The sequence below is a fragment of the Thermobia domestica genome, chromosome 2, assembly GCF_964235325.1.
Source record: "Thermobia domestica chromosome 2, izTheDome1.hap1.1, whole genome shotgun sequence".
Lineage (NCBI taxonomy): Eukaryota > Metazoa > Arthropoda > Insecta > Zygentoma > Lepismatidae > Thermobia > Thermobia domestica.
In genome coordinates, this window is record NC_137455.1 from 77,204,322 (window position 1) to 77,218,129 (window position 13,808).

A 13,808-nucleotide genomic window follows, 5' to 3' on the forward strand; every position below is an offset into this window, starting at 1 on the left:
CTTGAAAAACTGTACATTATGATTTCCGAATAAAAACTGTTCCTGTTTCTTCTTCTTTTTTTCCTTTCAGTTCAACGTCCCATGATTATGGTCTTTAGATTAAGGGAGATGATGATTAAAGTAAGTGAATTGTGACGGAGGAATCGATGGAAAGATAAAGTGGGAGGAAACGGGAGTACCCCGAGAAAATCGAGGACATGATGTTGTCCTACCGAAAACTTACTTGGCCAGGTATCGAACCAGGGAACCCACGCATCACTACCATTGTCCCCTCTTTTTCTTCTTCTTTTTCTTATTATTATTGAACCCATTTTATATTTAAATTTTTTTCTGCCTGCTATATTCTTTTGCATTTTAATCTAATAAAAAAATAATATGAACCAAATTTAAAGAAAACACTAAAAGGCATAACATAATAAAAGCGCTAGAAAACAGAAATAACTTATTAAAATTATTATTATCTATAAAACTATTTATGAAGTCGTGCCAAGTCGAACAAATTAATACCAAATATAAAATTATTTCGATGGTAATTTTATAGGGTATTAATATATTTCTGTTTTTTAATGCTTTTATTATTCTCTGTTTTTAGTGTTTTTAAAGTCAGTTCATATATTTTTAAAATGTTTTTATTTTTTGCTTTTTAGTCCAGTTTTGAAGCCAGTTATTTTTAAGTTTGTTTAATTTTTCCACTTTAGGTGTGCAAGATTATTCTCACAGTAAGCAATGACAAAAAAAAAAAAAAAGTGGATAAGATTCTGGCAAAAGTCGAACAAGACTGGCGTTAACTATGCAGGAGAAATCTATCTACAAAAATGTACTTAACCCCTTAGTTATATGCAACCCATCAAAGCCTTAGTTGATTATCTGGTTGCCGTATATTTCAGGATATTTTTCATCATTTTCCAGGAGTTATTTCATATTTTTAATCTTTAATAATTATTACAATATTTCAAATATTCTATACATAAGAACCTTCGTTGGAAATAGCTTATCCAATTACTGAAAACCATATCGCAATATGACCAACGGCTCTCAATATAACTGCGAACATACCTACATAATACATACAGATAAAACTGAAAACTTCATTTTTTTAAAAAGTCGGTTAAAAAATAAAAGTAGCAAAGCTCAAACATTGACAATGATATCCATTATTCAATGGGATAAAAGTAAAGAAAGGATGTAAAGACCACATAGAAGAAAAATTAGCGTTTTGTGTTCCAATCTCGGGAATTTCAACTTTCAATTCCTAAGCTACTGGAGGTTTTCCAGTAGGGATGCGCACGAAACAAGATTTGTGGCTGCCTCATCTCGAAAATGTGCTGTAAAACTGATGTCTCGACTCGAATTTTGTCAGGAAAATCCTGTCTCGACTCGTCTCGTTTGCATCCCTATTTTCCAGTACTTTCCCCCTTAGTTCCATCAAGCAAAAACAAATGCTAGAATAGTACCTTGAATAGATTGCCCTGGTCAATTTCAATGTCAATATTCCCTCTCATATTACGTTGGTTATTGTTTCCAACGTAAGAAGCTTTCACGGATGGATACTGTATTTTATAACTAAATAAATATCCAGCTGAAACACCCAGATGATTTAGAAATTCATCGCGACATCGAAGTTGAACTCTGACGTGCCTTTATCACATTGACACAGTTACTCGTATTACGCATTACGTAAGTACAGGCCATGAACAGAACAGTAATACAAATAATAGTTCAGTATGACTACGACAAAACTTTGTCAACAATCACGAAAACAAAACGGTTGTTATTTGAATTTGCAACTGAAGGATATATGTGAATGTTTCAACTTATCTTCTGTAGATAACGACCTATAGAAAGAAAGTCTAGGGTTAATAGTCTTAGTATTTGGGGTTAAAGTAGTGTTGCTTACAAGACGTGTGTTCGATTCCCGGTGGGAGTTCATGTTGTTCGGATCCGACGTTAACTTGTAGTGCTGGCATATAGTCTCGCTGCTGAAGATGAAACGAAACTCTAATCTAACAAACCAATCAGTGAGATGATAAGTATATTTATAAAATTCTAGACAAGATGATAAGCAATACAATTGTCGTCTATTTTTCTAGATGATAATCGAGACGAGACGAGAAATTTCTTGAATTTCTTCGGCAACACTAGTTCACCCAAGTCTTGGAACTCAAATACTGTTTTAGTGTTGCATGGTTCTCAGTTAAAAAAAAAAAAAAAAAAAAAAAAGCCATGCATTGATAAAGTACTTGTATAAACGCAATGAAAAGCAGATAAGTCATTACACAAAATAACTCAATAATAAATGTAGTTTAAATGCTGTTATATTTAAATCCTTTGTGGACCTCTCGTGATGCGGAAGGATGCTGATAACTTCTAGATTAAATTAAGACATAATTTTTGTACATAAATTTACGAAACGACACTAGATTATTTTCGAGATGAGATGGAAGAGGGTTCGAGACAAAACTTCTAAAAAGTACGAGACAACATGAAAAAGCCTTATTTCCCTCCACGTCTCGTCTTGTGGGTAACGCTAGATTCAAGGAAGGGTGCGTACTAATAGAGAATTGGATTATACTATCATTTGAAATTTCCCTGATAATATTCCGTATACTACAGCCCTCCACTAATCTGTTATTTTCACATATGAATTAATGCAAGGGATACACCCATATGAAGCCCAAGAGGCGGGTGAAAGTAAAGCTTCAACTATCTAGACTTCAGCACATACAGGAGTTGATGAACTCAATGCCACGCTTCGAGTGCCTATATCTCCCTTCTGCTTCCCAAGATTTCTATTTTATATAAGGTACGTGAAGCAGTGAAACGCACTAGAACGAAAGTAAAATGAAAAAAAAAAAAAAAATCCACCATCATTGGTTACCAAACTCGAACTGTCCCGTTATAAGATAAATGCCTTATCGACTACTCTACCGCGTGGATCTTTACATAATGCTTGCTCTTTAGGTCATTTTCTCCACTTTTCTACATATTTATAGGCATTAGTAGAAACCAAGAATTTGAGATCTCGATAGAATTTATGTGCACACAGCCGCAACTGAATCCACATAGCCGGCGGGAGCTCATGTGGTTCGGATTCCACGTTAATCAGTAGGTCCTGTCTCATATAGCATCGCTGTTCAAAGTCAACAAAATCAACAACTCAAAATCAACAACGAATCCACATAGAACGATAAAGTTGCTGATGTAGTCTAGCAGTCCAAGGCGGCTGGTGGGTTCGAATCGAACCCTACTCAGGGCATGAAAGCTATGTGCGTTGTTTTAATATTCATTTAATCACGATCATTCATCTCTCATTGTCTATTTTAGCCTAAAGGAAAAAATCATTGGACGTAAAACCAGAGCTGTATTAACCATTTTTTTTTACCATTAAAAAATGTCTCCACTCAATATCAATTAATACCGGTGTAGGAAATTTGTGTCACTGAAGTAAATAATCAATATTTAAGTAGAATTGGAAATAATAATTATAAGTTCATAATTAACATGTTAATTACCTTTCTCTAGCTAAACAGATTCTCGTCACTTGAATATTTACAAATGTAAAAATCAGTGTTATATCAACATGTATATATGCATAATAAATTATCCCTGTGAACCTGGGCCCCCCACCTCTCGGTACAAACGATTTGCGCATATCAATAAAAAGTACTTCGTTTGTACCGGTTTGTACCGCAAATATTTTTGTTTGTACTGTACTGCAGTACGACAAATTAAGAAAAGAAAGTGGGGGCCAAGTTCACGCAGCCCCCCACAATGTCCTAGGATCGATTTAATTGGTTCATTTGAAAGATTTTCGTTTGTACCGGATTGTACCGTAGTTTGTTTCGTTTGTAACGTTCAGGATTATGAAAAATTAACGAAACAAAATGGGGGCCCAGAACATGCAGGCCCCCAAATCACGACTTAATACACCGGGCACATATGACTTGCATGTCATATGAAAGTATTTGGTTAGTACCGGATTGTACCACAATGAGTTTTAATTTAACCATAATAGATTATGAAAAATTAAGAAAAAATTGGTGTCGTCCCACTTGCGACATTCCTATTAGCGACAGGAACTGTTAACTGTCCTATGAGCGACCGATTCGATCTGTTAACTGTTCTATGAGTCACCGATTCGTTAATAATAAGATAACGGAAGAAGACAAGGTTCTCTCTTCTTTAAGTTGTTACATGCTAATGCAATTTAGAACCTAACAAAATGTACTATGAAAAATTTCGCTCTACCTGAATTTAATATGTAAGACTACTCTCATTACACTAACAATATTTTCTACGTTTTTCCTAAATATTTTTGAATTACTTTCTATGAATACACTGATTATATCAAGGGGAAAACTAACTAAATATTTAGAGTAGCTCCGCCTTTGTCTATGATTCTAATATAATTATAAATTTCATGTTAAAATTATGCGGAGCATAAGTTTAGATTGAATATGTTTATGGCATAAGAAAGAAATCAGAAAGAGGTAGGGGCGCCCGAAGAAAATTTTCTAGGGAGGGGCATCTTCATGGTTGCTGTACCATGTCTGGTATATCTGGTATTTAATATACGTGGTTTGCTATATTACTTATACATTTTCGTGAGCCAAGGGGGTGATCCCTGCCTTCCCATCGGGCGCCCATGGAAAGAGGGTGTTCACCACTTGAGGATATCAAAGAAATCTTTAAAAAAAATGTATTCGAAGAAATTATTACACAAGTTACAAATCTCTCGCAGGACTTAACAGTTCGTCTAGTTATAAGAGATTTCTCGTATTTCAGATTGCTGTACGACAAGCTTTTATGTATAAGTCAAAACAAGAAAGGAAGGCAAATTAAGCAATTAGTTTACGTTTTAGTAACTTACAATAGGGAGGAAGGTAGTTTAAAGAGTTTGTTTACCTTTTGGATTGTTTAGAGTGAACTGCATTGTAATTGGTGAGATTGGTTGAGAACAGCCAATCAGATGTAAAGGATCTCAAAAGCTGTCTTTTATCATTGACTTTATTTTTTTCATTTTATTCAGTGTCTTTGGAAGTCTAAAAAGTAGATAGTTGGCGAAACTGTTACACATTTAAGTTTTTCAAAATAAAATATATTACTGTGCTTAGTGAGTAATGAGATTTGAATCAAATTAAGTACGGAAAACAGAGATTTTGAAGAAAGGAGATATTACAACTGGCTTTTCAATAATTACATAAGAATATACTTTTCATGGTAATGTCCCTGTTGTCTCGCTAAGTTATTTGATATGTCTTATGTCAAATCTAACTCAAAATTAAAATAAGTTTTATTTGCACTCACTGTAGAGGGAAAATATATTTGATGAACTGTGTTACTGGCACGTACATTTTTCGTAGCAAGGTTGTTCGGACGCTAATAACGCCAGAGGCAAACATATTTCACGAGAGGGAATCATATCATCTTCCATCATCTCAATGTAAATGAATCGGTCGCACATAGGACAGATAACAGTTCCTGTCGCTAATAGGACTGTCGCTTCTGGGACTAATTCAAAAAATTGGGGGCGAGTGTGAACCTGGCCCTCCTACCACACTCTTAAGAAATTGAACTTCGCTTTACAACTACTTGCAGCCTCATTTTAGACAATATTTCATTTTCCTGATCTAAATGGTAATATTAACCTAAAGCATATTTATTTTATATTTCTCACATTAATCTATGAGAAACAGTTTGCTTTGAATATTTGTAAGAACCAAGGTGCTGAAAGAGGCATTGTTTGACTGCGAATTTAAAAAAAAGTTATAGTTGAAATATAGTCCTGCATATACAGTAATATAAATTATTTAATATATATAATAATTTGCATTAATTGCTCCCTAATCCCCGTATTTTATACCTTTGAGTGCCAGGAAAGTGACATAATTCCACAATTATTACCACTAAAATAGGAAAACAAAAGAGAGAATTAATATTAATAGTGTTTCCTTGTTGCTTCCTCTGAATCTGCTTGATGGTTTATATTCTGTCATTAAAATAATAATAATAATAATAATAATAATAATAATAATAATAATAATAATAATAATAATAATAATAATAATAATAATAATAATAACAATAATAATAATAGTAGTAGTAGTAGCTAGTAGTTGCAAGTAATTTCCTTTTACGTACACTCATGTCCAAAATGATTATCGCATATCTATAACTGTCTTCTTTTAAGAATATAATTTGATATTGATTTTGCAGGATGCTTTTAATATTGATGCTATGTTTATAATCGGGAAATGTATATTTGTGGTAAATTTCATAGGAAAAGAATTATAAATAAGAAAATTAGAATGAATAAAACAGTGTTGCTAAATGGACAAGAAAGTTTTACTTTCGTTTTATTGTTCTTATTTACTGCTATTTTGACATGAAATTTTCCACATACATGTCTGCCGATTATACACATACTAACATGATAAGAAATATCAAGTGAATTTGTTACCAAATTATATTCCTACAGCAACATATTTATAGACATGCGATAATAATTTTGGACATGAGTGTACTTACAATAAATATGTGATGTCCACTTACAAGTAGGAATTACATGGTGTCATCGCACAGACCATTGGCCTATAACCACACATTACTGAATTAGAATCCATTTATCTGACTGCAGCTCTTATTTGAAAATTAAATCATTATACCTAAATATGATTGGATGAAGTGTACTGCAATCATAACTTTCAACATCAAATTATAATATTCAAACGTTATAGGGCTTTAAATTTATGAAAAACATACCAAATTTAGGTTTACCTGGTGTAATAATAACATTCCATATATTTCTTGATATTTATTTAATCTGAATTGATATTAATGGAACTGAAACGAAAAGTAAGCGAGAAATTCCAATTACATAAGACTGCTCAATATATCCAATACCATTATGATCAATAATAATTGAGCCCTCTTCCATGCGAGATTTCTGGGGTTCTTACCAGGAATATATAGGTCCACCAACTAAGTTTCATGCGACAGATCTAGGTTTGAAGCAAACAATTGATGCTTAGTAGATAATTTTGATTTTACTATTAAACTGGCGTTATGTATATTCTAGTTTAGTTTCATGTTTCATTATTATTTTAAAAAATAAAAGATCCACATGCGGATATTCCCATTTTAATGAAATTTGTTGCTGTTTATAATAAGTAATAGTGATTCTCTTCGATAGCATTTTTTTTCATTGGTTTAGGTTTTTTCAAATAACTTGAAACTAGGAATGGAAGAAAGTTTCAAAGAGATCAAAAACATATAAGAAACAATATTGTAATAAGAGAATACAGTCTTGATTTTAGTTTACTAAAAAAAATGTTATTGAATTTTTCTATGATCTTCTCAGAAAATGAAGATATTTTTAATGTCGAAAATATTGACTATGGTTGTATTAATACATGCATTTAAAATTGTATAAGTATGCATTTGAGCAATATTGAATTTGGTTAAAAGTGTAGAATGTGTTAACAACAGACCCTTTCTCCAAAGTGTATGTGGTCTCTTAGCGTAATTGGTATTCATAATATTAATTAACAGTGTTGAAAATTGCCGTGTCTATTAGTGCACAAAATGAACTAGTGCTAGTACAGAATAGTAAAATATTTTATGCTTTTTCATGAAAATTGAAAAGAAAAAAGAATGGTTTGAAGCATCTGCTTGGTATACAATTGCAAACCATTCCTCAATAAAACTGAATTACAAAATTTAATTCACCTTGTTAGGGGTCGTAATGCTTTAATTTCTTACTTAATTTCAAGTAGCATGTATTTCTTGTGATGTATCTTAATTACAATAGATGTTTTGATCTTTCTCTTTAATTTTGTAAATCATGCATTTTTACTATATTTGATTATGAATATTGTGATTGAGTCATGAATGTTATTCGAGTAACGTGAAGTCATGATACTTACTTTCGCTTGCACTAACGATACTTTTATGCTTATAACAGAGCGATAAACTTTTTTGGGGAATATACAGAAATATTGACTAAAAACAATAGTAACTTATTTGTCGCAATCTGGGAAAAGTTCTTTACTTCCTCTAATTTCTTTTCTTTTTAGGGTTTTATGTCACAATGTTACTGATGCACCTTCTTATTTGGCATATAGGTAGTTTAAGAAAGAACACGTAAAAGGGCACAAATCGAGCACGAGTGCTACGTAAAACTAAATTGTAATTTCCCATTTCTGAAAGCTATGAAGTTCGTAGCACTCGGGAAATCCTCTACTCAGCTGGTAAGACCACTTATGTGACGTCACTGTAGCAGCCATCTGGCCTTCTCAAATCTAGGTGGTGTTGCCGGGATAAGGCATCATAACCTGTTATGGTTAAACTAAAACTCATTGTGGTAGAATCCGGTACTATCCAAGTACTTTCATATGACATACAAAAGTCATGTGTACCCGGTGTATTAAGTCGTGATTTGGGGGCCTGCATGATCTGGGCCCCCATTTTGTTTCGTTAATTTTTCATAATCCAGAACTGTACAAACGAAACAAACTATGGTACAATCCGGTACAAACGAAAATCTTTCAAATGAGCTAACTAAATCGTTTGTACAACGTGGTAGGGGGCCAGGTTCACACTCGTCCCCAATTTTGTTTTCTTAATTTTTCATAATCTATTATGGTTAAGTTAAAAATCATTATGGTACAATCCGGTACTAACCAAGTACTTTCATATGACATACAAAAGTCATGTGTACTCGGTGTATTAAGTCGTGATTTGGGGGTCTGCGTGATCTGGGCCCCCATTTTGTTTCGTTAATTTTTCATAATCCAGAACGGTACAAACGAAACAATCTACGGTACAATCCGGTACAAACGAAAATCTTTCAAATGAGCCAATTAAATCGATCCTAGGACATTATGGGGGGCTGCGTGAACTTTGCCCCCACTTTCTTTTCTTAATTTGTCATACTGCAGTACAGTACAAACAAAAATATCTGCGGTACAAACCGGTACAAACGAAGTACTTTTTATTGATATGCGCAAATCGTTTGTTCCGGGAGATGGGGGGGGGGGGCAGGTTCACAACGGTTAATAAATTTATGAAATGTTTAGAACTGGAGTACAAAAAAAAAAAAAAAAATAGTGTGAGAGAATAAGTTGCACCTCGAAACCTGCCGCTCCGGGCATAACTTATCTTGGCCAATGCGTAGAAACAGCTCTGCGTGTAACTCAAAAATACAGTACTTGCACAACAAAGATTTGAATATGTAAACAGGTACTGAACATGTCATCAAGTTATTGTGATTTCACGAGAAAGCAATGGCAGTAACAGGAATGAAATTTAAGATGTTTTTTTCTGATGCTGAGTTCTGTTGAAATTTAGCTTTTTCAAGTATTTACCAACCAACTAAATTGCCAATGTAGCTCCTATGAAAGAAATAAAATTGCAATTGGAAGTGTGAGGCCGAAATTGTTGGAATGGCGGCAAATTGTTAGTTGGCCAATACGCACTTCAAAATTACGTTCAGCCGAATCTCTTGGATAAATAACGGCAAATTGTTAGTTGACGAATATACACTTTAAAATTACGTTGAGTCGAAATTGTTGGATAAATGACGGCAAATTGTTGGCTAATCAACATACACTTTAAAATTAAGTTGAGCTGAAACTGTTGGATAAATAACGGTAAATTGTTGGTTGGCCAACATGCAACTACGTTGGGCTAATGTGAATTACAACTTTATTATTGCAATTACTGACGCCAACCATGCCGACCAATAGTCTTCCAAGTGCTATTAGGGAATAACAACGTTGAAATGAAATTAATAACTACATCAGGCATGCACCTAGAGTTCTTTTCTTGATAGAGGCCCAAAGTTTGGGGGAGGGGGGGGGAGATCCTTACTACAAGATACTACGTATGTGTAGAATTCAACTAGTGTTATTGCACACTCGAAAAAAATAAACAATAAGTAATTGTTAAGTACTGCCACCTATACTCACAAAAAAAAATGATAGAACTAGATTCATTTTATAAGGAAAGAAAGAGTACAAATAAAGTGTACCAACATTAGTAAGTCTTAAGGCTACATCAATAATTTTTCTGCTAAACAAGTAGCCTATATGTCGACTTACCAAGTTTTTTTTAAGCACGGGAGGGTTCAGACCCGATAAACTCCCATGTGGGTGCGCCCCTGAATTACATATATTTTTCTTTGAAAAACTAAACCTTTACTTAACCTAGAACTCTATATAGACGAAGCCCTCAATTCGTGAATTTCTGTTTATGCTACTGTGAAGAGTAGTTTGTCGTCTTCTTGTGGTGACTTGTAAATAGAGATTCTCTGGTTTCTCTTAAATTGACCCTCGACATTGTCCGTTAAAACTAGAAATTGGAAGAATATGAATTCTCCTGGAGTAATTACAGCATCTTCTATAATATATAAATTTATAATATTGAGTTCATTATTATATAATAAATTTAGGAAGCGATTCCTTTTATTAAGTGAAAGAAAGTTGTTCTAAAAATATATGGGTCTAAAAACGCCTCCTTTTAGAGCGTTAAACCGCAGAATCAGAAAACACGATAAAATCACGTTTCAAAACGCTCTGGCTTGAAAATTATTAGACCTCTAACGGATCAAGGAATTACACAGGACGTAAAATGCGCTCGCTATTTAAATATCAATGTTTCACAATCCTCTGGCATCCAGACCCGATAAACCCCCATGTGGGTGCGCCCCTGAATTACATATATTTTTCTTTGAAAAACTAAACCTTTACTTAACCTAGAACTCTATATAGACGAAGCCCTCAATTCGTGAATTTCTGTTTATGCTACTGTGAAGAGTAGTTTGTCGTCTTCTTGTGGTGACTTGTAAATAGAGATTCTCTGGTTTCTCCTAAATTGACCCTCGACATTGTCCGTTAAAACTAGAAATTGGAAGAATATGAATTCTCCTGGAGTAATTACAGCATCTTCTATAATATATAAATTTATAATATTGAGTTCATTATTATATAATAAATTTAGGAAGCGATTCCTTTTATTAAGTGAAAGAAAGTTGTTCTAAAAATATATGGGTCTAAAAACGCCTCCTTTTAGAGCGTTAAACCGCAGAAAACACGATAAAATCACGTTTCAAAACGCTCTGGCTTGAAAATTATTAGACCTCTAACGGATCAAGGAATTACACAGGACGTAAAATGCGCTCGCTATTTAAATACCAATGTTTCACAATCCTCTGGCATCCACGCCACGAGTACTCAATTAATAATTAAAAGTGTATCCCCGTACCCCAACTTACTGTATACAATTCATTACCCTGGTACCAGGAGATTGTCAAACAGAGATATTTAGATAGAGTGCATAGTAGTTTCTATGTAATTCCTTGAGCCAGTTTCGAAAGTTTCCACCATTTTCAAGTAAGAGCGTTTCAAAACATGATATATCGCATTTTCGGCTTTTGTATAACTAAAAGAGGCGTTCTTCCACCGATGTTTGTTAGAACATTTTATTTCATTTACATAAGAATTCTCCTAAATTTATAACACTGAGTTCATTAACATCATCTATATATAAACACAAAGCATCCTATATTATATGTATAGTACAAACTCATAAACAGAGAAAGAAAAAGATAAATGCTAGTCAATTTAATTTAACATGTCAATTCCTCTTACGACTGGTATTATCTGTCAACTTCGCACCGATACAATGAAAAATTATCTCTGATATTTATCAATCGCTGTCAAGAGAGTGTTTTGTAATTCACATAAACACACACGCACACAATATACTTATCATAAACATTATACTATTAACAGAAAACTTATCGAACTATTGCATCTAAATAGATTGTAGCAACCAAAAAAACAAATAAATAATCATTAAAATTACCTTATATCTCTCGGAAACACTCGAATAATAATAGACCATTTCTGCCAGAAAGTTGCAGTGACTGCCAACAACAGCGCCAATTGCAGGGCAGTGAAAAATTTTAATGCCATCCCCAAGAGCAGGGCTAGCAAAGCAAATGGTAACACTTGCCTCATTTTGCAGCGTACGGATATGGACTGAAGACTTTGGTCATGCAACTTCGGATAATGTAGATAAATACAACGAAGAAAACATTTTTTTTTTTCTCTACAGCATTACGCATGCGCAACATATGCAGCGAGGGGGGAGAGTAGAAAGAAATGATATAGAGTGTCGAACACCAAGATGAAGCTTCAGCATGACAAGATACGAGGTGAAGGTCAGGTTCATTTCCATGACCTGCAATTATTTACTTCTTTTGGTTCATGAATACTTTTCAGAGAAGAAATGGACCTGATTACAACAGACTTCAGAGTTGTTTGGGTACATCGAGAAAGCAAAGAAAAAAGTACATAAAACAGAAATAACAGTGATTTTAGTTTATATTGTCAGTGGAGTGACCGAAAAATTCACATCAAAACGATTTCTGATATCCGCTCACTATATTCGGCGTTTTGTTCAAAAAACAAAAACAAAACAAAACAAAAACAAAAAAACGGAATTATGAGTCTCGTGCGTCATGGTCATAGCTTTCTTTGCCTTCATGCTACGTTAACCATTAAGTATTGCGATTAAACAAAGCGTTAAGACAAGAGCTACTTTAAGAAAAAATACTGATATAATACGATATGTTAAAGATGAAGTTAACTTCAAGTCTCTTTCTATTCTTATATTCGTTGTTAAAACAAGTGGTAAGAATGGAATGTAGCCTATATTACCCATGGTCATGACATTTCCAGTTAGCGAGTTTTGATAGTATAAGAAATTATCGAAAAATAAAAAGGCTACAGAGCCTATTTGGCTTATGTGTGAGACAGCTGGAAGATCAACACACCTGATAATAAAGGTCACTCAACAATAGTCCTCGACGTAATCACTTTTTTATGTATGTATTTATTTATTTTTGTGTTGAATCACTTGTAACAACAATATATGAGGTTTTCCATAACGGTTCCAAAGAAATTATCATCAAGCTCTCATGACCACCGTGAGACAGCGGTTTCGACATCATCATCTGTCAGATAATGCTGGCCAACCATGTTCTGTTTTAGAACAGGAATAAGGTGGAAGTCACTAGGGGCTAGATCAGGACTATAAGAGAGTGATCTAGTCGTTCCCAGCGTAAACGCTGAAAACACTTAACAGTTTTCTGTGCTGAATGGGATCTCGCATTATCATTCAGTAGAATCACACCACGGTGGAGGAGAATACGACCTTCTGTATGTGTAAGCCTATTCATTCCATGTATTCCTCTTTCCTTGATAGAGTAAGGAGACGCAATATTGTTTCATCACCAGTCACTACCTGGTGAAGAAAATTGTTCCCTTCCAATGCGTGACACTGCAGAATGTTCAGCGAAGTCGCTATTATGGTTATCTTATGATGTCTTATAGTTAAAGGATAATGCCCGTAACAACCATTTCGCGCAAACTTTCCTATACTTAAGGACATCAACTACGTTCTGCATAACACCATATGGTAGTCACAGCTCAGCTGTTATGGACGTCTACACAAATACAGTCATCCAAACGAGCACAGTTCACGTCAATAAATCAGGTACTGATCTACTGTTGTGTTCAGGGTTGTCATTAACAATACTGGTCGTTCCTTCTTTGAAGGCACAACATCACTTAGTTAAATGTTGCCTTGAAATTAAGCCCTCCCAATCACCTCCACAATCTGCTTGTGAATGACAGCAGATATAGTATTTTTGGCCCACAGTAACCGCACCACCCACCCACCCAATTTTCCACTCGAGTCCCATTTTACATGTCCGCATTTCGGGTATATATGGTCAGAATTCA

At 34.2% G+C, this 13,808-nt stretch overlaps 1 protein-coding gene across 1 annotated transcript in view; it reads right to left on the bottom strand.

Annotated features, from left to right (window-relative positions):
• The window catches only part of LOC145672960 (long-chain fatty acid transport protein 4-like), a 93,453-nt gene extending 81,394 nt beyond the window's left edge, over positions 1 to 12,059 (bottom strand). The window contains exon 1 of the mRNA XM_081742227.1: positions 11,866 to 12,059. Within this exon, the coding sequence (XP_081598353.1) occupies positions 11,866 to 12,020 (155 nt within the window). The 5' untranslated portion in view covers positions 12,021 to 12,059. The remainder of the gene's footprint in view (positions 1 to 11,865) is intronic.
• Positions 12,060 to 13,808: the final 1,749 nt, after the last annotated feature.